This window comes from Notolepis coatsorum, assembly GCF_963971535.1.
Source record: "Notolepis coatsorum genome assembly, chromosome: 14".
NCBI classification, from domain to species: Eukaryota; Metazoa; Chordata; class Actinopteri; order Aulopiformes; family Paralepididae; genus Notolepis; species Notolepis coatsorum.
The window spans coordinates 114,184,002-114,211,588 of NC_140178.1; the positions used below are offsets into that span (position 1 = coordinate 114,184,002).

Here is a 27,587-nt window from a genome sequence, read left to right on the forward strand (position 1 = left end):
TAACCTTCATTCATACAAACTACAAGGTCCATTAACCTTCATTCATACAAACTACAAGGTCCATTAACCTTCATAAAACTACAAGGTCCATTAACCTTCAGAAAACTACAAGGTCCATTAACCTTCATTCATACAAACTACAAGGTCCATTAACCTTCATAAAACGACCAGGTCCATTAACCTTCATAAAACTACAAGGTCCATTAACTTTCATTCATACTGTCGTGTACGAAGGTCTAAGAATAACAACTGGAGGGCGGCACATGAGCAAAAGCAGCCTCTCTCAGTAAATGCATTTAAATCAAGGTCCCAGGCATAGGTAAAAGAAGACACAACACAAGACGTTTTCCAAATAGTAAATTATATATTGAATGGAGGTAGGGATTTAAACCTCCTCCATGGTGCACAGGGAAAAGGGTAGGGGAGGACAAACAAGACATACATATAAGGCAACTCAAGCCAAGATAGACAAACCTTGAGGCTACTGTACTATGTGGCCGTGTGAACATCAAAGAGCACACGGTTCCATACACAATGTGCAGAAAAGGCTGGCACAATCATCAGTCCATCAGGTCTATGGCAATAGGGCTAACTGCATATACATACTATATGAATATACATATATATATATATATCCCCACGCAGTGGCAAACAAAGGCAACCTCATACACTGTGGTCACTGGAAAATGACACCATGAGGCGCCCCGACGTGTGTGTGCTGTCAGCTACTTGTGCACCCGTCCCTCTCAATGTGATTGCCATCAGCTGTCCCTCATTAGGCAATCAGCACCCTTCAGTGTAGGGACGGGCAGCACCTGACAGGAAGAGAAGAAGAGATATCATTAGCTCTCATGTTCACACACACACACACATACAAATTGTTCTGAAGGATCAGATTAAACCGAATATATATATTTATTTATATATATATATTTAATTGTATTTGTATATCCCCTGATATCCCTTGTATATTCCTTGTACAATATGCATTGAATATCCCTTCTAGTCTACTGAACATCCCATAATAGTCTCCATTCTACCATTGGATGAGACCTTGGTGCCAGGTCGCCATACCCCTCAGACCAGGTTCAATCGTACCGCTCAACATGTATGGACAAGTCCTAGTTCCGCGTAGGAATATGTCTACCGCACCACTAATGGTACTATTTGTTCATAGTGCGTATATATACTGCGCTATTAAAGTAGAGCTTTCTTTTAGTCCAGTTCCTTACCCTCCAACAGAGTGACAGACGCAAAAGCCTCCCCGCGAACCACGTGTGGGCAGTAAGGCCAATTCGGCCCAGTATCGGCATTGAGACATCGTGTATATTAATATTTGAATAGTCATATTTGGCACTATATCGTCGAGTTGGACGTATTCTATTAAGCTAATAATAGTCTATTCATATGTAGTGCCTCGTGCGGTAAGAGTTCTATAGTAATCAGCACCCCCATCGTTTCGGGCATCAGCTGGACGCTTATCCAGGGTGGTTGACCCCACGTGAAGCTGCACCCGAGGAGCTCCAGGCCAAAGAGCGAGTGGACCTGTATATTGGATTATTCTACCGACGACGGCTAGCCTTCCCCGGCTTGGATTATGCTTTGAGTACTTTGATTATTCTATGGATAAAGGCCAACACTGCGGTGTGTTGGAAATACCCCCCCCGGAGAGGACGACAGGTGAGAAGACGCTCTACACGACGAGGTCGCCTCACGTCTCTCCATCGTGGACCGGAGGACGCCGGCCACAGAGAGTCCAACTGCTTTCATCTGTGGATCGAGGATCGCTGGGCACCGGGTCGCACGACTGTGGGCTCTCCCAGGATACCCTCGGCCAGACGGGATACAGCCAGACTCTACCCCCCCCCCCCCCTCCAGCTGTCCTACAAGCAGTCGGAACCTTCCCCTAGTGTATCCAGCTATATAATCATTCAAGTATCATTGCTATTGTTCCCTAAATATTCCAGGTTGTATATTTGCTTCCTGCGCAATCAGAGATTGGACATTCGATATTGATCTACCTACGAATACTCATTTGCCATAAAAGTGCATACTATTTCAAATCATAAATGTAATTAAGTGATCGTTGTACATACCTTTTGCTATGTATTATTAATAAACGCAGACTTTCGACTTGGTACATTTGTGTTGGATCCGTTTCATCAGGTGGGAGTGTTTATCATAATTATTTATACCTAGTACTGGGTGGCCAGAGTCTAAAGTACAAGAGGTAGTGGTAGTAAGTATCATATCTAACAATACAGTCAGGGAATTGTACCCCTCAGTTACACAAATGATACTAATCTGATGTTCACATGGTCTTCCAAATACAGTAATAATGATAATGACCAACCCACGTACGTCACACCTCCCCCATAAGAGCGAACCCACAGGGTTAGCAAAACATTATCACTTATTATCAACCAACATCCGATTAGCACCAACAGAACAGAAATAAATAAACAACACCCTCCCAATACCACATGCATCAGCCGTCAGAACGGGGCCGGTGCATTCCTCCTACCGAGGCCATAACGGGAACAGGACAGGCACTGCCATTACGTTCACCCTCCTGTAGTACAAAAAGAACGGAGAGACACATTAGCCATGGGAGTTAGAAGGCAAGGAGAGTCCCAGGGACCATGGCCAATTGAAGCTAGCCCCTTTCTTTTTCTTTTGTCAGGGCACATAGCCACTCTCCCCACGACCTCCCTCATCGCCACCGGACCCCGACACGCGAACCGCTTACCGGGGTGCGCACTCCCAACATCAGCACTATACGTCCTGCAAGGCACAATAGAACACACCCCAGCATGTGAACCAACAACCCCGTCACATCCCAACTCCGACGAGACGCGGGCAGAACCTTTCACTAGCCTATTCACATGACACCAGCGTGTCCTCCTCCGCCGCCCGGGCGCATGCAACATATACTTAGTGGCAGACACCCTTCCTTTTACCACATAAGGTCCTGAGAACCGGGCAGCGAGCACAGTACTAGGCGTAGGCAGCACAATAAACACCTCATCCCCCGCCTCAAAATGCTGCGCCACCGCCAATTTGCAAAACTCACCACAGACAGAGTCACCCAACGCTAGACCTTGGTCTCGCTTCCGCTCCTGTACCCTAGGGACAGCACAAATAGAAGGAACATTGGGGTGATTATCAATCAATGAGTTAGTAAATGGAGCGTCTCCAACCTCCAACACAGGGACGACCTTACCCCCAGCGATATCATTCCCCATGACGAAATCCACTGCCTTTACGGGAAAACATGGGCGAACCGCGACCGGAAAGCAACCTGTGATCAGTACAGACTGTACATGCACCTTATGCAATGGCACGCGCACACACCCCATGTCAATACCTCTCACCAATTCACTCGACTGACAGGAGTCCACATCCAATGGTAATACATCAGCCAGGATGAACGATTGAGCGGCTCCTGTATCACGGAGTATTCTCACCTGCTGGTAGTCCCCAACTTTACCCGACAGGGACACATAACCATCAAACAAAAAGGGTTCAAAAGAGCTATGCTGGTCAGGACATGACCCCGTACCAATCAACCCCACCCCTTTCGGGTCCTGGACTGACTCCCTGGTCTCCTGTCGATCCCTTAGCGCATGACAGTCCTTCACAAAATGCCCTTCTTTTTTACAATAATGACACACCTTTTCAGACGGCGGTGAGCGAGGTCGGAATGGTCGCTCGTCACCTCCCCGAAACGGCGACCCAGACGGAGAAGACGCGCCCCCTCCTACATACACATCATTTTGTACAGAAATATATTTGTGGGTCATTGCTAACTCGTCACACAAAACCGCAGCTTCCTGGAGGGTAGAAACCTTTCGCTCCTCCAAAAGCACAATCATGCGTTCGGGCACAATTTTTTAAAGTTGTTCAATGAGGATTAGCTCGCTCAAAGCCTCGACCCCATCCACTTTACATGATTCACACCAACGAGTGAACATTGTCCGTTGTTCCTGGGAAAATGCCACATGTGTTTGCGAGGGAGCTTTACTTAGTGCTCTGAACCGTTGCCTATACGCTTCCGGCACCAGTTCATATACGGGCAAGACAGCACCCTTCACTTTCTCATATACCATGCTGTCCTCCTTTGATAATAACTGGCATGCCCCCTTAGCCCTACCTGTGAGCTTATATCGCAACAATAGTGCCCACTGGTCCTTCGGCCACTGTAAAGCCCACGCTACCTGCTCAAAATCAGAAAAATATGCTTCCACCTCAGACTCCTGAAAAAGGGGCACCATAGAAATATGCTGCCCAATATTAAAACTGCCCTGGTAACCTTCAGATGAGGGAGAAGAAGAGCCACCACTCTCCAGTTCCATCCTCCTTATTGTAATCTGGAGCTCTCTATCCTTCTCCTTCCCCTCTTTTCTCTCCTCTCTGTCTCTGTCTCTCTCCTCTCTTCTCTCCTCTCTGTCTCTCTCCTCCCTTCTCTCCTCTTTTCTCTCCAATCTGTCTCTCTCCTCCCTTCTCTCTTCCCTGTCACGCATAGCAGCTCTCTCCTCTGAAACAGAGGCACGTCCTGAGTGTACAGAATTATCACTGTCAATCTCCTCAGCCTTGGCACCGCTACCCCTCCGTTCCTGTATAGCACCACCTGTTCCCTCACTGGACTCACCAGACGCCTCGTCATGCGTGACGTCCTCCGAGTCATTTCCCCCGACTATGGGCGAACTTAATATCTCCCTATCAACCAACCCAGCGAGCACAATTGCTTTCACCTCCTCTTTACTTTTTGAACTTTGGACCGTAATGCCATAATGCTTGGCGACCCCACACAATTCAGCTTTCGTGCAGTCATCAATCTGATCCCTCGTAGGATCCGCCACAAACAAATCCAAAGTAAAAGCCGCCCCAGCCATAGTCCCTACAGAATATGACTACACCACAAATAACCTACGCAAAATAACACAATAATAATAAACGAATCACAGGTGGCAAGAAAATAACCCCTCACCTACTCCACAATATCCGTGCGTAACACATTTAATCATTACATTCCGTAGTATACAATTCAACCACTCTGATTTACTGCCCACATCTACCATCTATGAAAACAATAAATGCTGGTCTAACCACCTACCTAGGATCACCCACGTCACTCTAGCATACCCCAGCTAAACTACTCCCCTGCCGGGATGAGGCTACACATATCTTCAGTCGCTTACCGATTTCATTGCGCGCTCCACCGGAATTACGACGCGTGCCCCCCACCCGCTAACCAAGTAGGCGATCCGTTACCTATGTGGCAGAAAAAACAGATTAGTTCAAGAGTGTCACATACAACAATGGTTTACATCAATCAAACTGTGTAGCACGGACAATGGAACCACACTAACTTACCAATTAGAAAACGCTATCTTATCTTACCTGACATGCTTCAATCGACAAGTCACCCCGTTATTTTACCAACAAGGAACCATACAATTGCGCAAACTAACGAGCCCCCATGTCATGTACGAAGGTCTAAGAATAACAACTGGAGGGCGGCACATGAGCAAAAGCAGCCTCTCTCAGTAAATGCATTTAAATCAAGGTCCCAGGCATAGGTAAAAGAAGACACAACACAAGACGTTTTCCAAATAGTAAATTATATATTGAATGGAGGTAGGGATTTAAACCTCCTCCATGGTGCACAGGGAAAAAGGTAGGGGAGGACAAACAAGACATACATATAAGGCAACTCAAGCCAAGATAGACAAACCTTGAGGCTACTGTACTATGTGGCCGTGTGAACATCAAAGAGCACACGGTTCCATACACAATGTGCAGAAAAGGCTGGCACAATCATCAGTCCATCAGGTCTATGGCAATAGGGCTAACTGCATATACATACTATATGAATATACATATATATATATATATCCCCACGCAGTGGCAAACAAAGGCAACCTCATACACTGTGGTCACTGGAAAATGACACCATGAGGCGCCCCGACGTGTGTGTGCTGTCAGCTACTTGTGCACCCGTCCCTCTCGATGTGATTGCCATCAGCTGTCCCTCATTAGGCAATCAGCACCCTTCAGTGTAGGGACGGGCAGCACCTGACAGGAAGAGAAGAAGATATATCATTAGCTCTCATGTTCACACACACACACACATACAAATGATACTAATCTGATGTTCACATGGTCTTCCAAATACAGTAATAATGATAATGACCAACCCACGTACGTCACACATACAAACAAACTACAAGGTCCATTAACCTTCATAAAACTACAAGGTCCATTAACCTTCATTCATAAAAACTACAAGGTCCATTAACCTTCATTCATACAAACTACAAGGTCCATTAACCTTCATAAAACTACCAGGTCCATTAACCTTCATAAAACTACAAGGTCCATTAACCTTCATTCATACAAACTACCAGGTCCATTAACCTTCATAAAACTACCAGGTCCATTAACCTTCATAAAACTACAAGGTCCATTAACCTTCATACAAACTACCAGGTCCATTAACCTTCATAAAACCACAAGGTCCATTAACCTTCATAAAACCACAAGGTCCATTAACCTTCATAAAACTACAAGTCCATTAACCTTCATACAAACTACCAGGTCCATTAACCTTCATAAAACTACCAGGTCCATTAACCTTCATAAAACTACAAGGTCCATTAACCTTCATAAAACTACAAGGTCCATTAACCTTCATTAACCTTCATAAAACGACAAGGTCCATTAACCTTCATAAAACTACAAGGTCCATTAACCTTCATTCATACAAACTACAAGGTCCATTAACCTTCATAAAACTACAAGGTCCATTAACCTTCATAAAACTACAAGGTCCATTAACCTTCATTCATACAAACTACCAGGTCCATTAACCTTCATAAAACTACCAGGTCCATTAACCTTCATAAAACTACAAGGTCCATTAACCTTAATTCATACAAACTACAAGGTCCATTAACCTTCATTCATACAAACTACCAGGTCCATTAACCTTCATAAAACTACCAGGTCCATTAATCTTCATAAAACTACAAGGTCCATTAACCTTCATACAAACTACCAGGTCCATTAACCTTCATAAAACTACAAGGTCCATTAACCTTCATAAAACTACAAGGTCCATTAACCTTCATAAAACTACCAGGTCCATTAACCTTCATAAAACTACAAGGTCCATTAACCTTCATAAAACTACAAGGTACATTAACCTTCATAAAACTACAAGGTCCATTAACCTTCATACAAACTACCAGGTCCATTAACCTTCATAAAACTACCAGGTCCATTAACCTTCATAAAACTACAAGGTCCATTAACCTTCATTCATACAAACTACAAGGTCCATTAACCTTCATAAAACTACAAGGTCCATTAACCTTCATAAAACTACAAGGTCCATTAACCTTCATTCATACAAACTACAAGGTCCAGTAACCTTCATTCATACAAACTACAAGGTCCATTAACCTTGACATGGACCACACACATTAACAGTGTTGTGAAGAAGGCACGACAACGCCTCTACTTCCTCAGGCGCCTAAGGAAGTTCCAAGTCAGCCAGAAGATCCTTAAGAACTTCTACTCATGTACAATAGAGAGCATCTTGACCGGCAACATCACCTCCTGGTTTGGGAATAGCACTGCACAAGACCAAAGCAGACTACAAAGAGTGACACGTTCAGCCGAACGCACAATTGGAGGGGGGCTCCCCACCCTCCAGAACATTTACTACAAGCGTTGCAAGGGCAAGGCTAAGAGAATCATTAAAGACTCCAGTCACCCGAACAACTGCCTCTTTGAACTGCTGCGGTCAGGCAAGCGATACAGGAGTCTCAAGGCGAGCACAGAAAGACTCAGAAGAAGCTTCTATCCCCAGGCCATCAGGCTGCTAAACGAACAATGAATGAACACTACACAACAACAATCCCCAGGCCATCAGGCTGCTAAACGAACAATGAATGAACACTACACAACAACAACCACCAAACGCACATAGCACACACATCCACACGCACACACTCACTTTAAACAAACACACTGTAGCACCCACTCCACACACTTATAGCACACACCCACTTTAAACAAACACACTGTAGCACCCACTCCCCACACACATCCACACGCACACACTCACTTTAAACAAACACACTGTAGCACCCACTCCACACACTTATAGCACACACCCACTTTAAACAAACACACTGTAGCACCCACTCCCCACACTTTATATTTATGGATGAAGGATTGCACTACAACTCGTACACCTTACTGTAAATTGTACCTAAAATTGTACCTCATCCCATTTCTGCTTTGCACTAGATAGTACTGTACATTAGTACACTGCATAGTATTGTGTATTGTATATTATATGGTAACTCAGAACATTGTACATATGTCTATACCGAACACTGTGACCTCATTTTCTTCTTCTAAATTCATGCTATATTATGTTATTATGTTATTTGATACTATCTTGTCTAGCACAGTCTCTGGAGCGTAACAGTAAGAAGCATTTTGTATGAAAGTATTCTGTACTTCTGTATGACAACTATTAAAGAACTTGAACTTCATTCATACAAACTACAAGGTCCATTAACCTTCATAAAAATACAAGGTCCATTAACCTTCATAAAACTACAAGGTCCATTAACCTTCAGAAAACTACAAGGTCCATTAACCTTCATTCATACAAACTACAAGGTCCATTAACCTTCATAAAACTACCAGGTCCATTAACCTTCATAAAACTACAAGGTCCATTAACTTTCTTTCATTCATACAAACAAACTACAAGGTCCATTAACCTTCATAAAACTACAAGGTCCATTAACCTTCATTCATAAAAACTACAAGGTCCATTAACCTTCATTCATACAAACTACAAGGTCCATTAACCTTCATAAAACTACCAGGTCCATTAACCTTCATAAAACTACAAGGTCCATTAACCTTCATTCATACAAACTACAAGGTCCATTAACCTTCATAAAACTACAAGGTCCATTAACCTTCATTCATACAAACTACAGGTCCATTAACCTTCATTCATAAAACTACAAGGTCCATTAACCTTCATTCATAAAACTACAAGGTCCATTAACCTTCATTCATACAAACTACCAGGTCCATTAACCTTCATAAAACTACAAGGTCCATTAACCTTCATAAAACTGCAAGGTCTATTAACCTTCATTCATACAAACTACAAGGTCCATTAACCTTCATAAAACTACAAGGTCCATTAACCTTCATAAAACTACAAGGTCCATTAACCTTCATTCATAAAACTACAAGGTCCATTAACCTTCATTCATACAAACTACAAGGTCCATTAACCTTCATAAAACTACAAGGTCCATTAACCTTCATAAAACTACAAGGTCCATTAACATAAAACTACAAGGTCCATTAACCTTCATAAAACTACAAGGTCCATTAACCTTCATTCATACAAACTACAAGGTCCATTAACCTTCATAAAACTACCAGGTCCATTAACCTTCATAAAACTAAAAGGTCCATTAACCTTCATAAAACTACAAGGTCCATTAACCGTCAGAAAACTACAAGGTCCATTAACCTTCATTCATACAAACTACAAGGTCCATTAACCTTCATTCATACAAACTACAAGGTCCATTAACCTTCATAAAACTACCAGGTCCATTAACCTTCATAAAACTACAAGGTCCATTAGCCTTCATTCATACAAACTACAAGGTCCATTAACCTTCATTCATACAAACTACCAGGTCCATTAACCTTCATTCATACAAACTACAAGGTTAATTAACCTTCATAAAACTACCAGGTCCATTAACCTTCATAAAACGACAAGGTGTATAAAGCTTGTCACCGTATTAAATCAGTAATACATAACTGTACTGCATTTTAAAGGATGCGTTTTGAATGTTACATTCCACAAATAGCACGCTAGTCTCCCAGTCTGCAGCCTGTAGTAATACAGATGATTCTTTCTATAGTAATTCTTTATAGTAATATACTATAGTGTATTTTGTATCGGCCGCTAGTTTCCAGTCTACAGCCTTGTGCTACAGTAGCTAATATTCCCAAGTAGCACGCTACCCAGTCTGCAGTCTCGTGCTAGATAATATTCCTGAGTAGCACGCTAGTCTCTGCAGCCAGTAGCCTGGTATCAGACTGTAATGATTCACTGTGATTCCTAATTAGGACGATGGCGCTGAACCTCATCAAGCCGTGTCATCAAAATTCACTTCCCTCAGTATTTACCACTCTACTTCCACTTCTTCTCTCTCTCTCTCTCTCTCTCTCTCTCTCTCTCTCTCTCTCTCTCTCTCTCTCTCTCTCTCTCTCTCTCTCTCTCTCTCTCTCTCTCTCCCCCCCACTTTCACCCATGCTTGTAAATGTATAAGCGCACAACAAGCATGCATGCAAACATGTAAACAGACACACTATGTAATACTTTGTGTCTTCAAAACGACTGTCTCTTTCTGTTTCAGTCCCTACATCGGAGGACATGTCCAGTTTGACTCCAGAGTCCAGTCCAGAGTGAGTAACCTACACTAGTCATTATTATTTTTTATAGAATTTATATTTTGAAAATAAGTTCCACAAGGTGTATCAACACGTTTGCAAAAATACAAAAACACAACAACCATTGCGTAACAAAATAAGGTGACTTTTAAACAAAATATGTCGTGACTTAGGCATTTTTTCCTCGTACATACATACATGTCATACAGTTCGGCAGTTGTTATACTTGCCTAAGTCATGCGATCGCCGTCTGTGTATGTAACGTTAAAATACACAAGACACGCGGGTGAGTTAGGCAGATGGGGATCTTTTAATGTAACAAGCGTTTTACAACTATGTCTGTAACTGAGGGGTACAATTCCCTGACGGTATTGAGAGTATGGTATTATTAAACCACTACTTAGTTATGTACTTTAATTACTGGCCATACAGTACACGGTATATCTGGTGAACACCCACACAAGAATACTTCAATGACAAAGAAAGTTCTATTTTGAGGGATTTATTATTAAGCAAGAACGATAGGTTACAATATTGAGAATTATGAAATGCGCTTATATGGCGAAGAACACTTAAGTAGGTCAAGAGCGTAAGTCCATGAGCATAATAAGATGGGTATAATTGATACCACCTGCAGCATGAGAATTATATAAGGCACACTCGTAGTCAGCTGGAGATACTAAGGGGGTTCCCTCCGGTTGTAAGCCAGCAGGGGAGAGGAATGTTCGGATGCAAAAGTCTGGATCAACGAGGAATCAATAAGCTCCAGCTACGGGAGGCGGTACATATACTCCCCTCGATCGGCAGACAAAAGCAGCAGCTATAATCCAAGTATGCGCGACAGCATGGATGAAAGCCAGCCAGCCTCTTCCTAGAGACGGGCTCGAGTGATGCTCCTCACGGGTAGATCCCACACAGCAGTGGGGTAGACGGTTCTCTGCTCCAGCAGCCACAGTACCAAAAGCAATATAATCCAGCCGGAAAAGGCTCTGCATTCGCCGGTGTAGATTATCCTGTGCACTATACTTCACATTAACTAGGTCGAACTTGACGTTATTTCACTAAGCTCTGACACTTTTACTATCCTATTCGCACGTGGTTCTAAGTGCTCTATTTAGACGCAAGGTTGCTCACTTCACTTGGTCGTTGACTCGTGGTGAAGGCTTTACTAGTAATGAACAGACTGCTGCTGTTTCCACCTGCGCCGTATTTATACGTAAGGTGAATAATCTAGTGCCAACCTCAGTTCTGTCTCGTATTACTGCGCAAACCTGGACATGTTGAGACATGTCTTAGCGGTGGCTTTGAACTCGACATTGGGGGTATGGCCGTTGGCGCCTAGGGGTCGCTGTCCAATAGGAGAACGAATATTATGGTCTGGCTTGTACCTAGGTAAAGGGATACTCCGTGTATATATACAAAGAATACACAAGGGATACCAGACGATATACAAATATTATACAAGGGATCCCAAGCAACAAACATATATATTCGGTTTAATCTGACCCTTTGTAACAGCCGCCTCCTAATTAGTCCGCACCTAATTAGATAAGCAGAGACAGATTAACCGACTTGTCCACTACTCAATGTCCGTTGTGAGGAGTAGGACAATTCACAAAGTCAGTGGGTCATGGTCGTCATCAAGGGAGTCAGGTAGCCTTGGCAACTCTATCAGCCTCGCCACGGGTCGGGTGTATGTCCGTCCCTGGACAAGAACTTCTGCCGCTCTGACCTTTCCGTCGGCACCAGTGATCACTTTGCTTACGCGGCCGGCCGGCCACGCAGCTCGGGGTAGTGACTGGTCTATGATCATGACGACTGTGTCCACTTTTAAGTTGTCCCCGTCCTTGACCCGCTTCTGACGGGCTGGAAGGGATGGTAGGGGGGTTAGGAGGAAGCGGGCCTGAGACTGCTTTGATCTGTGCTTGGCTGTGCCTCCACATCCTCCGTCTGTTCCTCTTGTTTGGTCTGTACGCCGTCTGAGGAGGGGCCGGTTCCGGCCGCCCCATCAAGGAGTCGCTTGGGGTGCTGGGTTCGAGGTCAGCTACGTCTGGAGCGCAGCTGAGGGGGGTGGAGTTCGGAACTCCCTCTTGTGCCCACGGTTCTCTCACAGGCCTCTCGCCTAATGTCAATAGCCTCTCAACGGGCTGTACGGGAGAGTGGCCGGTGTCGCTCACCTTTGTGTGCAGGCAGCGTGTAGACGTGGGTTTACTGTCAAGTCCGTAGAGGGGGCCCTGGAGCGTCCACCCCAGTCGGGTCTGAACCGCGACTGGGCATCCTTTGGGTCCGATGTGGGCCGCCTCAATTGGGAGAATGAGGTCCGCGTGGTCGGAGCCGATGAGCAGGGTCGGTTTGGCGCCGTCGATAAGCGGTATAGGTAGTCTGCGTAGGTGCTCGTACTTCGCCATCAGCTGTGGGATGGGGTAGGTGTACTGTGACAGGCCTATGTCGTGGCTGGTGAAGACGTTGGTAATACTATACTGCTTCTCGGGCTGGTCCACCGCTGCTATCTTGAAGGAGACATTTTCACCCTTTATGGTCTTCTGGTCTCTTCTGATGGTACGTATTGTCATTGTTCCTTTGGCACCCCGCAGACCCAGCTGGGCTGCGGCGGAAGCGAGGAGGAGAGTCTTTTCAGACCCATCGTCTAGGACGGCGTAAGTGTCCAGGACCTTGTCCTCGTAGCTCAGGAGCACTCTGACCACTTTGATGAGCACTCGGGGGGTCCCGCTATGCTGGTCTATATGGAGCACTCCTGTTGGTGGGTTGCCTTGGATCTTCTGGGGTGGTGCCGACTCGCGGTCGTCCGAGTAGCACCGTGACTCCCAGTGTCTGCTGTAGCAGTCGGGACACCAGGGGGCGGTCTGGTGGATCTTCGGTACTGGTGCCACCGCCTCGGCCTGGTACATTACCGTGACGGGCCCACTTTGTTGTTCTGGCGGACGCCTGTTGATGTCATGCAGGACCTCCAAGTGGGCGCCGCCGCACCTGCTGCACTTCTTCTTCAAACGGCACTCAGCTGCCATATAGCTGTGCGCGCAGCGGAAGCAGCGGCGGTGGTCTTTGATCCACTGACTCACCTCGTCCGTGGTCAGCTTCTTGAAAGTGTCACATTGATACAGCCGATGTTCCCCTTCACAGTACTGGCATTCAATCTTCCACTCCTCTTTCGTCGAGGGGGTGTTGTGGTTCTTGTGCTGCGGTACTGATTCGGCTTGGTGCATAACGGTCACCGACCGGCGGTTATCATTTGATCCCCGAGGTCCTGGTCTTGGGCTTGGTCCACTCCACATGAACGTGTCCAGTCGTAGGCTGCTGACTTCTCTCGCGAGGAAGTCAGATAAGTCTAGGAGGGATGCCTCTGGGCCGTTGGGGTCGCGGTGGTCTCTCTGCCGCCGAAAACGCTCTTGTCGGGCGGGAGGGAGCTTCTCTAATATCCTTTCTACATTAGAGTTAGCGTACAGTTCATATATCCCTTTTTCCTTTTGGGACCCCAGCATCCCTACCAGGGACTGTACTTTGATAGAGAGGTCATCCAATGCTCTGTTGTCTCTGGCTGGGGGGAGGCGGTCGATATCTCTTATTTCCTGTATCACGTAGTCCCATATGCGTCCATAACGCTGGTCGAGGGCTACTAGAGCCGCGGTGTATGGGGTACTTGAGTTGGAATATGCCAGCGCTATATTATGCGCTCTGGGCACCTTCAGGTGCTTGAGGAGGATAGCATATTTGTACGTCTCATCAGGGACGTCGGACATCATAGTCTCCAAGCACATCCGTAATTCCGTGTACTGTGCTCTGTCCTCGCGCGTAAAGTCGGGGAACGTCGGTGTGCCAAGGTATGATGCCATGGATGGCTGGCACATCGGTGAGCGTTGGGGAAGAGGCCTCCTGGGCGAGTCTCCCCGTACGTGTTGTCGTGGGTTGGTACTTGGTGGGTACCAGGGGCCGGGTACCCAGGTGCTGTTCCTCGGTGCTGACGGTGCATCAAACTCACCCGTGAGTTGAGTCGGGGGTTTGTAGCGCAGTGCCTCGGGGCTGACGTCTGGGCTGTACTGGGCCTCCTGGTCCAGAGTACGTTGCTGCTGGTCGGGGCTGTACTGGGCCTCCTGGTCCAGAGTACGTTGCTGCTGGTCGGCTTGACATTCCTCCTCTTCCTCTTCCTCTTCCTCTGCTAGGTCCTGGAGTCTTCTGTTCAGTCTCTCGGCGACGTAGGCCGGTTCTTCCCGGTTGCTGGGTCTCGTATGGACCGGCCGGGGAGGGGGTTCGGAGACGCAGACAGGATCCTCCTGTTGGCGGGGTCCCGGGTCGCTTGGTCGGGTAGGGGAATGTGCCCTAGACCCTTGTCGTGATGATCTCCGGGAGCTCCGTGCGGAGAGAGGGGGTGTCGCCATGGCGATCAATTGTTCTACCATCTGCGCCTGCAGCCGGTCGCGCTCTGCTTCGCGCTGGGTATGGGCGGCGTCGCGCTGTGCATCGGCGGCGTCGCGCTGTGCTTCGCGCTGGGTATTGGCGGCGTCGCGCTGTGCGTTGGTGCTGGCATGGGCGGCGTGGAGCTGTGCATTGGCGGCGTCGCGCTGTGCATTGGCGGCGGCGTGCTGCGCATCGGCGCGGCTTCTTTCAATGTTCTCTTCCGTCTGAAGGCGTCTGGTCTCCAGTCTTATGCGGTTGTCTTCACTCCTTTGTTGCGCCTGGAAGCGCTCTCGCTCGATTGCAGCGTGTTCGCGCTCGCTCGTCTGTTGAGCTTGGAGGCGTTCTCTTTCCATGGTAGAATGTTCGCGCTCACTTAGTTGTTGCGCTTGAAGTCAATCGCGTTCTGTGGAGGCTGCCAGGGTGGCGATGAATGCCTGCACCAGCATCTTGTCCGCTTCGCTGGGGGAAGACACTGACGGAGGTGATCGGCTTCTGGCAGTGCTCGTTGGAGATCTGTTCTCTGGGCGTGCCTCGAGGTCCGTCTCCTGGGGCGCGCTTCTCTTCTGGTAGTGGGTCGGGTTCTGTCCCTGGAGCGCTTTCTTTATCCTGGAGCTCTCCGGGGACCGTCCCGTTGACGTTGTCTGGGGGTATAGTCATGTCATGTCCCCCCTGGTCCCCCCCGTGGGCTTGGTCAGTTTTGTTAGAACCCACTGGGGTCTCTACTGGTAGGGTTGCCTGGTCGGTAGGTTTTGACATGCTTTGACTATCCGCTTTATTTATTTTATCCACATTTAACGTCTTTATAAAGCTAGGTATTAGACTGACAGCGTATGCCTCTAGATATGGAGGTGGCTGACATCTGCGCTGCAGGCGTTCTAGCTCGGCGGAGCTGCTTGGGGAGTGTTCACCGCTGGCCATGGTTAATATCAATATTATATTAGATATTACACTGATACCATCCGGCTCGAAGGACCAATTGTAACTGAGGGGTACAATTCCCTGACTGTATTGAGAGTATGGTATTATTAAACCACTACTTAGTTATGTACTTTAATTACTGGCCATACAGTACACGGTATATCTGGTGAACACCCACACAAGAATACTTCAATGACAATACTTCAGCCTCTTCCTAGAGACGGGCTCGAGTGATGCTCCTCACGGGTAGATCCCACACAGCAGTGGGGTAGACGGTTCTCTGCTCCAGCAGCCACAGTACCAAAAGCAATATAATCCAGCCGGAAAAGGCTCTGCATTCGCCGGTGTAGATTATCCTGTGCACTATACTTCACATTAACTAGGTCGAACTTGACGTTATTTCACTAAGCTCTGACACTTTTACTATCCTATTCGCACGCGGTTCTAAGTGCTCTATTTAGACGCAAGGTTGCTCACTTCACTTGGTCGTTGACTCGTGGTGAAGGCTTTACTAGTAATGAACGGACTGCTGCTGTTTCCACCTGCGCCGTATTTATACGTAAGGTGAATAATCTAGTGCCAACCTCAGTTCTGTCTCGTATTACTGCGCAAACCTGGACATGTTGAGACATGTCTTAGCGGTGGCTTTGAACTCGACATTGGGGGTATGGCCGTTGGCGCCTAGGGGTCGCTGTCCAATAGGAGAACGAATATTATGGTCTGGCTTGTACCTAGGTAAAGGGATACTCCGTGTATATATACAAAGAATACACAAGGGATACCAGACGATATACAAATATTATACATGGGATCCCAAGCAACAAACATATATATTCGGTTTAATCTGACCCTTTGTAACAATGTCATTTATAACTATGTCATTGGCTAACGTTGTCGGTACATTGTGTCTGTAGATAACGGTCTGTCTAACACATCTCTGTGCTCCTCGCAGACTGGCTTGATTTTGGAACTTCATCTGCCGCTCTGATCTAACCTCCTCCCTCGGTGTCGCCTATAGAGTTATGTGTGTCAGAGATATATCAGTCAGTCTACTCTGACACATCTCTGTGTTCCGTTCCCACTCAGACTGACTCACTGACACATCTCTATGTCATCTCTAGGGTGAGCAGCTTTAAGTACCTGGGGGTCCACATCTCAGAGGATCTGACATGGTCAACACACATAGACACAGTCGTAAAAAAGGCGAAGCAGCGCCTCTACCACCTGAGACAGTTAAGGAAGTTCAGAGTATCGGGGAAGATACTCCAGTCCTTCTACTCCGGAGCTGTAGAGAGCATCTTGACTGGAAACATCACTGCCTGGTATGGAAACAGCACGGCACAGGACAAGAAGGCCCTACAGAGAGTGGTGCGCTCAGCCGAGCGTACCACGGGTATTGCACTACCTCCCCTGCAGGTTCTATACAACAAGAGGTGCAAATCCAGAGCCTGCAGAATAATGAAAGACCCTCACCACCCCAATAACAGCCTGTTCCAGCTGCTGAGGTCAGGCAGACGCCTGCGAACGCCAGCTACTAGGACAGAGAGGCTTCGGCTCAGCTTCTTCCCCCAGGCCATCAGAGCCTTGAACAATGAACACTGAGTGCCACAGAACACTGAACTCTCCACACACAAGCACACATGAGCACACACACGCTGTGCACACGCTGTGCACGCTCGCACACTAGCAGCCACTTTAACATGAGCAGGCACACACTCATGCTGCACACGCCCACACTTATGGCCACAAAGGAAAGGCCACTTTAAAAATAGTATAGCAACAGTAACAGTGTATTGCACTACCAAAGGACCTAACATGTCCTACATGCTCTGTAAATAACTATGTACAGATACCGAGATGTCCCACTATATTACCTGTTTATTGCACAGTGTTGTTTTTATTGGATTCTATTATATGTTGTACTACTGTATTGCACATCGTTGCGGGCAAGACCACCCGCATTTCATTGTATACTTGTATGCCGTGACAAATAAAACTCTTGACTTGACTTGACTTGATGTTCCGTTCCCCTCAGACCGACTGACACATCTCTATGTTCCGTTCCCCCTCAGACTGACTGACACATGTCTATGTTCCGTTCCCCCTCAGACCGACTGACACATCTCTATGTTCCGTTCCCCCTCAGACCGACTGACACATCTCTATGTTCCGTTCCCCCTCAGACCGACTGACACATATCTATGTTCCGTTCCCCCGTCAGACCGACTGACACATGTCTATGTTCCGTTCCCCCTCAGACCGACTGACACATGTCTATATTCCGTTCCCCCTCAGACTGACTGACACATGTCTATGTTCCGTTCCCCCTCAGACCGACTGACACATGTCTATGTTCCGTTCCCCCGTCAGACCGACTGACACATGTCTATGTTCCGTTCCCCCGTCAGACCGACTGACACATGTCTATGTTCCGTTCCCCCTCAGACCGACTGACACATGTCTATGTTCCGTTCCCCCTCAGACTGACTGACACATGTCTATGTTCCGTTCCCCCTCAGACCGACTGACACATGTCTATGTTCCGTTCCCCCGTCAGACCGACTGACACATGTCTATGTTCCGTTCCCCCTCAGACCGACTGACACATCTCTATGTTCCGTTCCCCCTCAGACCGACTGACACATCTCTATGTTCCGTTCCCCCTCAGACTGACCGACTGACACATCTCTATGTTCCGTTCCCCCTCAGACTGACCGACTGACACATCTCTATGTTCCGTTCCCCCTCAGACTGGCCAAGAAGTCGTGGTTTGGGAACTTCATCAGCCTGGAGAAAGAGGAACAGATATTTGTCGTCATTAGAGATAAACCCCTCAGCTCCATCAAGGCGGACATCGTGCACGCCTTCCTCTCTGTGAGTACCTCTGTCATCGTCCACGCCTTCTTCTCTGTGAGTACCTCTGTCATCATCGTCCACGCCTTCCTCTCTGTGAGTACCTCTCTGTCATCGTCCACGCCTTCCTCTCTGTGAGTACCTCTCTGTCATCGTCCACGCCTTCCTCTCTGTGAGTACCTCTGTCATCATCGTCCACGCCTTCCTCTCTGTGAGTACCTCTGTCATCGTCCACGCCTTCTTCTCTGTGAGTACCTCTGTCATCATCGTCCACGCCTTCCTCTCTGTGAGTACCTCTCTGTCATCGTCCACGCCTTCCTCTCTGTGAGTACCTCTGTCATCGTCCACACCTTCCTCTCTGTGAGTACCTCTGTCATCATCGTCCACGCCTTCCTCTCTGTGAGTACCTCTCTGTCATCGTCCACGCCTTCCTCTCTGTGAGTACCTCTGTCATCGTCCACGCCTTCTTCTCTGTGAGTACCTCTGTCATCATCGTCCACGCCTTCCTCTCTGTGAGTACCTCTCTGTCATCGTCCACGCCTTCCTCTCTGTGAGTACCTCTGTCATCGTCCACGCCTTCCTCTCTGTGAGTACCTCTCTGTCATCGTCCACACCTTCTTCTCTGTGAGTACCTCTGTCATCATCGTCCACGCCTTCCTCTCTGTGAGTACCTCTGTCATCGTCCACGCCTTCTTCTCTGTGAGTACCTCTGTCATCATCGTCCACGCCTTCCTCTCTGTGAGTACCTCTGTCATCGTCCACGCCTTCCTCTCTGTGAGTACCTCTCTGTCATCGTCCACGCCTTCCTCTCTGTGAGTACCTCTGTCATCGTCCACCATGCCTTCCTCTCTGTGAGTACCTCTGTCATCGTCCACCATGCCTTCGTCTCTGTAAGTACCTCTGTCATCGTCCACGCCTTCCTCTCTGTGAGTACCTCTGTCATCATCGTCCACGCCTTCCTCTCTGTGAGTATCTCTCTGTCATCGTCCACGCCTTCCTCTCTGTGAGTACCTCTGTCATCGTCCACACCTTCCTCTCTGTGAGTACCTCTCTGTCATCGTCCACGCCTTCCTCTCTGTGAGTACCTCTGTCATCGTCCACGCCTTCCTCTCTGTGAGTACCTCTGTCATCGTCCACCATGCCTTCCTCTCTGTGAGTACCTCTCTGTCATCGTCCACGCCTTCCTCTCTGTGAGTACCTCTGTGTTAACACATTGAGTGCCACGCCCCTTCCGGGAAGTGACCTGGCCTTGCCGTCCATTAACCCCATGTAAACGTAGTTGTAGTTTGTAGAGCTAAACCTATATTTTATAGTATAGCTATGGGTCTAATAACGCTGTCGAGTCTCAGTGAGTTGCTTCTGGTCAACGTGCAAAAAAACTGATTATTTTTTCATCCGTACATTTCCATTTTATACTGTTTTGAATATGAATATAGTTTGGGTGCTTCTGAGTCATTCCAGGGAAAAGACGCGAAAACTGCGTCTTTGTGTAATTCAATAAACACATTGTCATTTTTCGCCTGATTATCGGATTATATTTTTTGGGTACAGGGATAATGGTGGACTTCTTCAGACAGGTGGGGATGACAGCCTGTTCTAAGGACAGGTTAAATATGTCAGTGAATACCGGGGCCAGTTGGTCGGCACAGACTTTTAGGACGCGGCCGGGGATGCCGTCCGGTCCTGCTGCCTTCCTGATATTCACTTTCTTAAAGGTTCTCCTCACCTCATGTTCTGTTATCCTGAACACTGAATCTCCATCAGCAGCCCCCCCCCCCTTCCATTGCAGTGGCTTGTAGGCTGGTGTTGTTATTCACAGCCTCAAACCTCGCATAGAAGGTATTGAGATCATTTGCTAAGGAGATGTCACTGTTCAGTTTGAGGGAGGGCCTTTGTAATCTGTCATCGTTCTGAGGCCCTGCCACATACCTCTAGAGTCAGCCTGTTCAAACTGAAGTTCAACTTTATCCCTGTAACGCCGTTTTGCCTCTATTACTGTCCTCCTTACATTGTATCTCGCCGCCTTGTGGTCATTCATGTTGCCTGTCACAAGCCCGGCGTTGTAGGCTGAGGTGCGCACTTTCAGAGCCTCATGGACGGATTTATCTACCCAGGGCTTTTGATTTGGGTAAACTCTAATTGTGGTAGAGGGGATTGTTTCTTCTACCAGAGTACAGACAAAGTCAAGCACCGTTTCAGTGTAGTCGTTAATATTGGCTGTGTTATCACGGACCACACTCCAGTCTGTGCATTCAAGTGCAGCCTGGAGTGTCTCCTCTGACTTCACAGTCCAACGCTTAACCTCTCGCGATACTACCGGCGCACGCTTTGTTTATACTTTGGCAAAAGAAAGATGGCGGCGTGGTCCGACTTGCCGAATGGACTAAGAGCCTGTGCCTTGTACCCATTCTTAAATTGCGAGTATACATGGTCTAATATGTTCTCGCCTCTGGTGGGACAGGTCACATGCTGATAGAAATTCGGCAACACCTTTTTAAGACTTGCGCTGTTAAAATCGCCCAAAACCAAAATAGCAGCGTCAACATTAGCTGTTTGTAGTTTGTTTACCTCGTCGTGTAGCTTCGAGAGTGCAACCGCAGTGTTTGCATGTGGTGGAATGTACGCTCCGATCAGGATGATGGACGTTAACTCCCTCGGAAGAAAGAAAGGTCGGCATTTGATGATGATAAACTCCAGGTCTGGGGAGCAGTGGTTAGACAATTCCTTTGCATTGCATGGATCACACCACTCCTTGTTTATCATGAAAGCTATGCCGCCGCCTCTCGTCTTTAGTGATTCTTCTGCCGTTCGGTCCTTTTGGAGAACAAAGAAGTTATCTGCCGGTTCTGCGTGGTTTGGGACATCCAGAGTCAACCAAGTCTCTGTGAAACAAAAGACGTTGCAGTCCCGAATGTCCCTCTGGAATTGAATCCGTGCTCTGATGTCGTCCAGTTTGTTTCCTATTGATTGCACATTGGCCAACAATATGCTGGGCAATGTCGTTCTGTGACGCCTGGATCTCAGTCTGTTCCGGATGCCGGCTCTCCTTCCTCGCCGTCTCCCCCCTTCCTTGCGTGGGCCGCAACAAAGGATCTCAGCTGGCCATTGTTGTTGATTTTCAGCGATCCGATCCAGAGAGCAATCCAGTCGGTAAGTTTTCCTTAATCCAATGTCAATGAGTGACTGACGGTCATACACATTTAATGCACCAACAGTTGGTACAAATAAAACTCTTAAAACTATAAAAAATTTACAAAAGTAAGCACAGTCTCGACGGAGCTAACAGAACGGCGGCCGGACTTAGCGTCGCCATTTTTAGTTTTAGTAGCTCGGTAGAGAAAATAAACTAACTCGTTTCTAACGGGGTGCAATAATGGCCGAAGGCGTTAGAGGGCGGTATAAGACCGTCTGCCAGCTCAGACACATTCAGTACAGCATGCACAAGGTGCCCCGCTGAATCATGAATGGCAATAGCGAATAAAATAAATACCGTGAGAAAAACATAGTTCTACGTTTTCGGCAACCAAAATGTTAAAGGGGATATCGAAAGGTTATCCTATAACCTTGTTATATGAATACTGGCTGAGCGTCTCGCTCTTCGCCATAATGAGATATCTCTTATCTCCAGCACCTACTGTGCTCATTAACAAAACAATGCACCCATGCACCTGACCAGGCCCCGCCCCAGTGTCCTCCTATAAGACACCGGACATGGTCACACTCCCCCTTCCTCGGGAAAAAGTTTCCATCATAGAAAACCCAACGAAGGGACCTCAGGGCACCAAGAGCGAGACGCTCAGCCAGTATTCATATAACTAGGTTATAGGATAACCTTTCGTTATATAGCATTACTGGCCTCGCGTCTCGCACTTCGCCATAATGAGATATGGGGCAGAGCAGACACGTGGCCCGACAAGTGTACCCCCTGAGGACCCGCAAGCCCTACTACCAGGGGGGAGGGGAGTCCCGTCCACCGGTCCGTCCTAGTGAAGGGGGCGCGGCAGTCAACTCCACCAAAGTGCGAAAAAAAGGGAACCAGAGACCCCTAAAAACGCACAGCACAGGCAGGACCACGTGTGACACATCACCCCCCGTGGCACACACCCACACACCCCTGCTAACCCACCGAGAGGCGGGACGCAGGGGAGGTCCCAGACCTCAGAACTGCCTGGGAGACAGAACCCCCAGTCATGTCCATGAGGTAAAACCTAACGAAGGGACCCGGGGAGGACCAGGAGGCCGCAGCACAGATGTCCTTCACCGAGGCCCCCCCTAACAAGGTGGCAGAGGCCGCCACTCCACGAGGGGGGGCCTGTCCAGCCAACGTGTAGCAAAGGGCAATGCCCTCGCACAACCAACGTGACAGGCGCTGCTTGGACAGTGCCTTATCAGTGCGAGGGCCACCGTAACAAACAAAAGTTGATCAGTAGCCCTGAGATCCCGAGTCCGACTGAGGTAAACCCCCAAAGCACGGACAGGACACGACAGATGAAGGCTCGCCTCCAACCCACTAGCGAGAGGATGCGGATGAAACGCCTGAATCACAATATCCCTGGAGCGAAAAGAGCTCCGGATATTCTTTGGCACGAAGACTGGATTAGGCCTCAGAGTCGCACCGCTATTGGCACGAATAGACAAGCACTCAGGCCGCACCGAGAGAGCACACAGCTCACCCACGCGCTTAGCGGAGGTGATGGCCAGTAGGAACGCAGTCTTGAAGACAGCTGCTCCAACGACGCCTGCTCAAGAGGCTCAAACGGGGCCTCAGACAACTGGCCGAGGACCAGTTGGAGGTCCCACTCGGAGACAGAGAACGTTCCACCGGCTTGAGACGCCGAGCGCCAAGCAGGCCTGCCCGACTATGTCCGGATGTAATCCCCACTCGTCAGGGTGAGGACCGCCCAGCGACATCACACCTGCACCCACATTCACCCTGCCGGGGATGTGGAGAGCCCTCAGGCAGAGCAGATGGAGAACGCCCATAGCCAGAGCGCCGACCGCCGCCCGGTGCAGACGGGGGGATCGCACTCCTCCCTGTCTGACAATATACGACGCTGACGTCATGTTGTCCGTCCTGACCAAAACATGCTTGCCCACAAGGTGGTCGAGTCGTTTTTGAGGACCAGAAGGACCGCCTTCAATCCCAACACATGGAATGTAGCGCAGACCGGGCAGCATGGCAGCTGCCCCCTACTGCGTTGGTCCGACACGTCCCCCCCATCCCATGAGGGAGGCGTCGGTGAAGACTGTGACGTGTGACTGCCTGCTGCCCAAGGGCACCCCGCAGGTGAGGGCACCAGACCCTCCCCAGAAGACGAGGTCCGCCAGTACTGACATGAGAACCTTCAGCCGCTTCCATATGTCTCAAACCGGGTCCATTTCCATACTGGAAAAAACTACCTCTGCATCCTCCCCATGAAGAGGAGGCCAAGAGGGACCCCAGCAGCAGGCGCATCATGGTCAGCGCCGTAACCGTCCTAGGACGGAACCTCCCGAACGCGCCGAGAACCCAATCACTCGCCGCCGCTCCGAGAGGGATGTCCATATAGACCTTGAGCTTTGAAAAAGCCCAAGTACTCCACCCGTTGACTGGGAAGAGGCGAACTCTACTTCCAGTCTACAGCAAAACCCAGGCTGGTGAGACACCACTTGCCTGGTATGAGACCTGGCGATCTACCCTGACCGGCCAAGGACCAGAACGTCGTCCAGGGCAGAATACACTTCTTAACCCCCGACGACGCAGAGGCCCCAGTGCGGTCTACACGCACTTGGTGAAGATGCTGGGAGCCAGAGAATAGCCGAACGGCAGCCTCTGGTACACATACGCTAAACCCTGCAAAGGAAGCGTAGGTAAGCCCTAGGATGGAAGATTGGGATGCGAATATGCATCCTACAGGTCTATGGAGGAGAACCAGGCCCCCACCTGACAGCGTTCAACAGGTCGGAGATGGTCAAAATTCTGAACCTTCCATGGGACAGGTCCAGTATGGGTCTGACACCATCCCCCCCCCCGGCACCAGAGAATACCGGGAGGAAACGCCACGCATCGTGTCCTCCTTTGGGACCACGACGATGGCTTGCTTCGCCCACAGAGATTAGATCTCGTCGGCCAGAGCTGTCACTGCTGGTGACCCTGACAATAGGGTCTGTACCAAACCTGAAAACGGGTGGGGTTGTGTAAACACAAGTCCCCGCCTCAGCGTTCTCTCCATCCACTTCGACATATGGCACTGCTGTAGCCATATGTGAAGATAATCCCAAGCGCACCCGCCGCCACTTGGCGCTGGTCCGCCAGAAACCGTAGATAGGCGGCCCGGTCCCACCCGCTGTGCGTTGTCAACCCTGGACTCACCAAACGCGCGAGCAGGGCGTCTCGTGGAGCTGGGATACCGCACCCCGACACTACCAACGAGGCAATCGCACGAATTGGGGGGACCCCGACAGAAAGGGCCGGTTTGATACAGGGGAAGCTGACATCACACTGGGTGACAAAAGCTCCCCCACTGAACACCTCACCAGCATGGATTGCTGAGGAACTGTTCTACAGCTATGCAAAGTGTGAGGCCCCCACACTGCCCGATAGTGTGGGTTCCTACACACCGTAACCCTGCAGTGATATTACTACCACCCAAATCACGTGCGCCTGCCAGACTACCGCCGGTCTTCCGGCCGTGGGAGGCACTAACGTGATACCCGGCCTGGCGAAGGCGAGATTGGGGGAACCCGCGCTGTTTGCCTCAAGAGGTCTCGAGCCCCCCTGCTGACAACCTTTGTAGTTGACAGACGTAACACCAGGCTCACCAAACACAGACGGAGAACGTGTGGCGTAAGAGCCGCTTGACAGCACAACATTCTCACGGACAGACCCAGGCCTAGCCAGCAATTGGGTGTCAGCCCCTGTCCCCATGAGAAGCGAAACGTGGGGCCGTTTGAGCTTCATTGAAGGCACGCGGCCTGCAGCCAAAGGAAACAAATCAGAGCCCTTATCCCGCTGGTGTTGGGAGGGGGAGTGACCGGAGAGCGAGCTAGACACAGCTAGAGGGCGACGTTTTTTTTAGGGCGTGCTCATCTAATGTAGCCGATCCCTTGGCCGCCAAGGCTGTCGGCCTTGCGATCACTTGTTTTCTTTGTGTCCAGGGTATCTCAGGCGGGGGAAACATAGCCGCTGGTTGCGCGCGGTGTGAGGCGGTGTGGGGCCTAGGTCAAAAACCGCCCGCGCTCCTGCGGAAAGACCAAAGTCTGTCTGCGGAGAGGGGAGCCCTGAGGAGGGAAAAAACTTCTCACCCCCTCAAGGGGAGACTGATCCAACCAAGATGTCTGTAAACAAGCGTTGACAGCATCCTAGCCCTCCCTGCGGTTATAGCTTGCGGCTAGGTCAAAGCTAATAACGTCAAAACCTCTCGCGATGTTTCGACGTCGGCTGGCCTTCTAAGGCCCCGCCACCCGACATAATTTTTGACAGAAAAAACAGCAATTCGAACAATGTTACTAGTCGCTGCTAATGTTTTTTTTTCTTTTTTATATATATATTTTTTTATTATTTTTTAAACATAACATCAAATTAGACACACAAGCATTAACAGTAAACATCCAATGAAATCACCATTTGAATCATTATAAATGTAGTTTACGAGATATATACCTAATACTTGCTATCTAATACCCTACATACATATGCTCTTGCTTGCTCACCCCCCCCCCCCCGGACCCCCACTTGGATAATCCATCCATTTTCATTTGTTTCTAACCAGGCACTACAATTCATATGCTAGCTTTTATTCTCTCCACCACTTCTAACCAGATTGCAATGTTGGTTTCACTGACACCTAAAATTCTTGCTGTAGAAATGTCTAGATAAATCACATCGAGATAGGTAAGAAGTTAAGAACCCATACCTTCCGGCACATTTTTTCCGGTTGAAACCATCGTGATGCTATCAGCTTTTTAGCAGCTGTAAGACCGGATAAAACTAGTCTCTTTAGCTGTATAGGGGCTGCAAACTGAAAAACATCATTCAACAGCAATACAGAGGGGTGTACAGGTATGTTCAGAAATAAGAATTCTGATAATTGCTTGGATACTTCTTTCCAGAATATCTTAACCGGTGGGCAATCCCAATACATGTGCATACATGTACCCTCATCCCCATTTGTACATAAGGAACATCTGGAGTCTTGTTTAAGTCCCATTCTGTTCAATCTTATAGGAGTCAGGTATGTCCTATGAATATAATTAAGATTAATTTGTTGATGGTCCGGGTTACGTGACGCAATTCGAACGTTTGCCCAGACTTCTTGCCAATCAAAATCTATTTCCAAGTCTGGTATATCCCTCCTCCAGACTGAGTCTAGGGGGAGGATTCCATACGAGGACGTTAGTAAGTGATGATAAAAATCAGATACGAAGCCTCTCGATGTCTCTCTTTCATAGAAGAATTTGTGATATCTGTGGTGCTCAATTGGTATCCTTAATGGGACTCCATGAGCCTTCAAACAATCCAATAACTGTGCGTAAAAATAATATGTGGAACTGGTGAGGTTAAATTTTTTATGTATATCTTGATAGCTACAAAAACCCAGTTTGTTGAAAACATCTCCCAATGTGTGTATGCCCTGCTTTTCCCATTTGGGGTATCTTAAAGGTCGTTTTCCAATAAGGAGTGCATTGTTATTGAATAGGGGAGTATGACTATGCCATTTATGTTGGTTAGAATATTTTTTTTGTGTTTCACGCCATATCCGGATCACATGTGTAATAAGGGGGCCAAATTTCAATTTGCATTGCTTAATTGATAATATGGTGTATACTATGTCCTGCAGTCTATGTGGTGCTACTATATTTTCTTCTAAGTTTCTCCAGGATACAGATGCTTGGGAATCAAACCAGGT

At 48.2% G+C, this 27,587-nt stretch overlaps 1 protein-coding gene across 1 annotated transcript in view; it reads left to right on the forward strand.

Annotated features, from left to right (window-relative positions):
- Positions 1 to 27,587, forward strand: part of LOC311240726 (serine/threonine-protein kinase BRSK1-like) — a gene marked incomplete at both ends in the record, with an annotated part of 237,882 nt that overhangs the window by 143,186 nt on the left and 67,109 nt on the right. The window contains 2 exons of the mRNA XM_084329299.1: positions 10,482 to 10,530; positions 18,597 to 18,795. Of these exons, the coding sequence (XP_084185425.1) occupies positions 10,482 to 10,530; positions 18,597 to 18,795 (248 nt within the window). The remainder of the gene's footprint in view (positions 1 to 10,481; positions 10,531 to 18,596; positions 18,796 to 27,587) is intronic.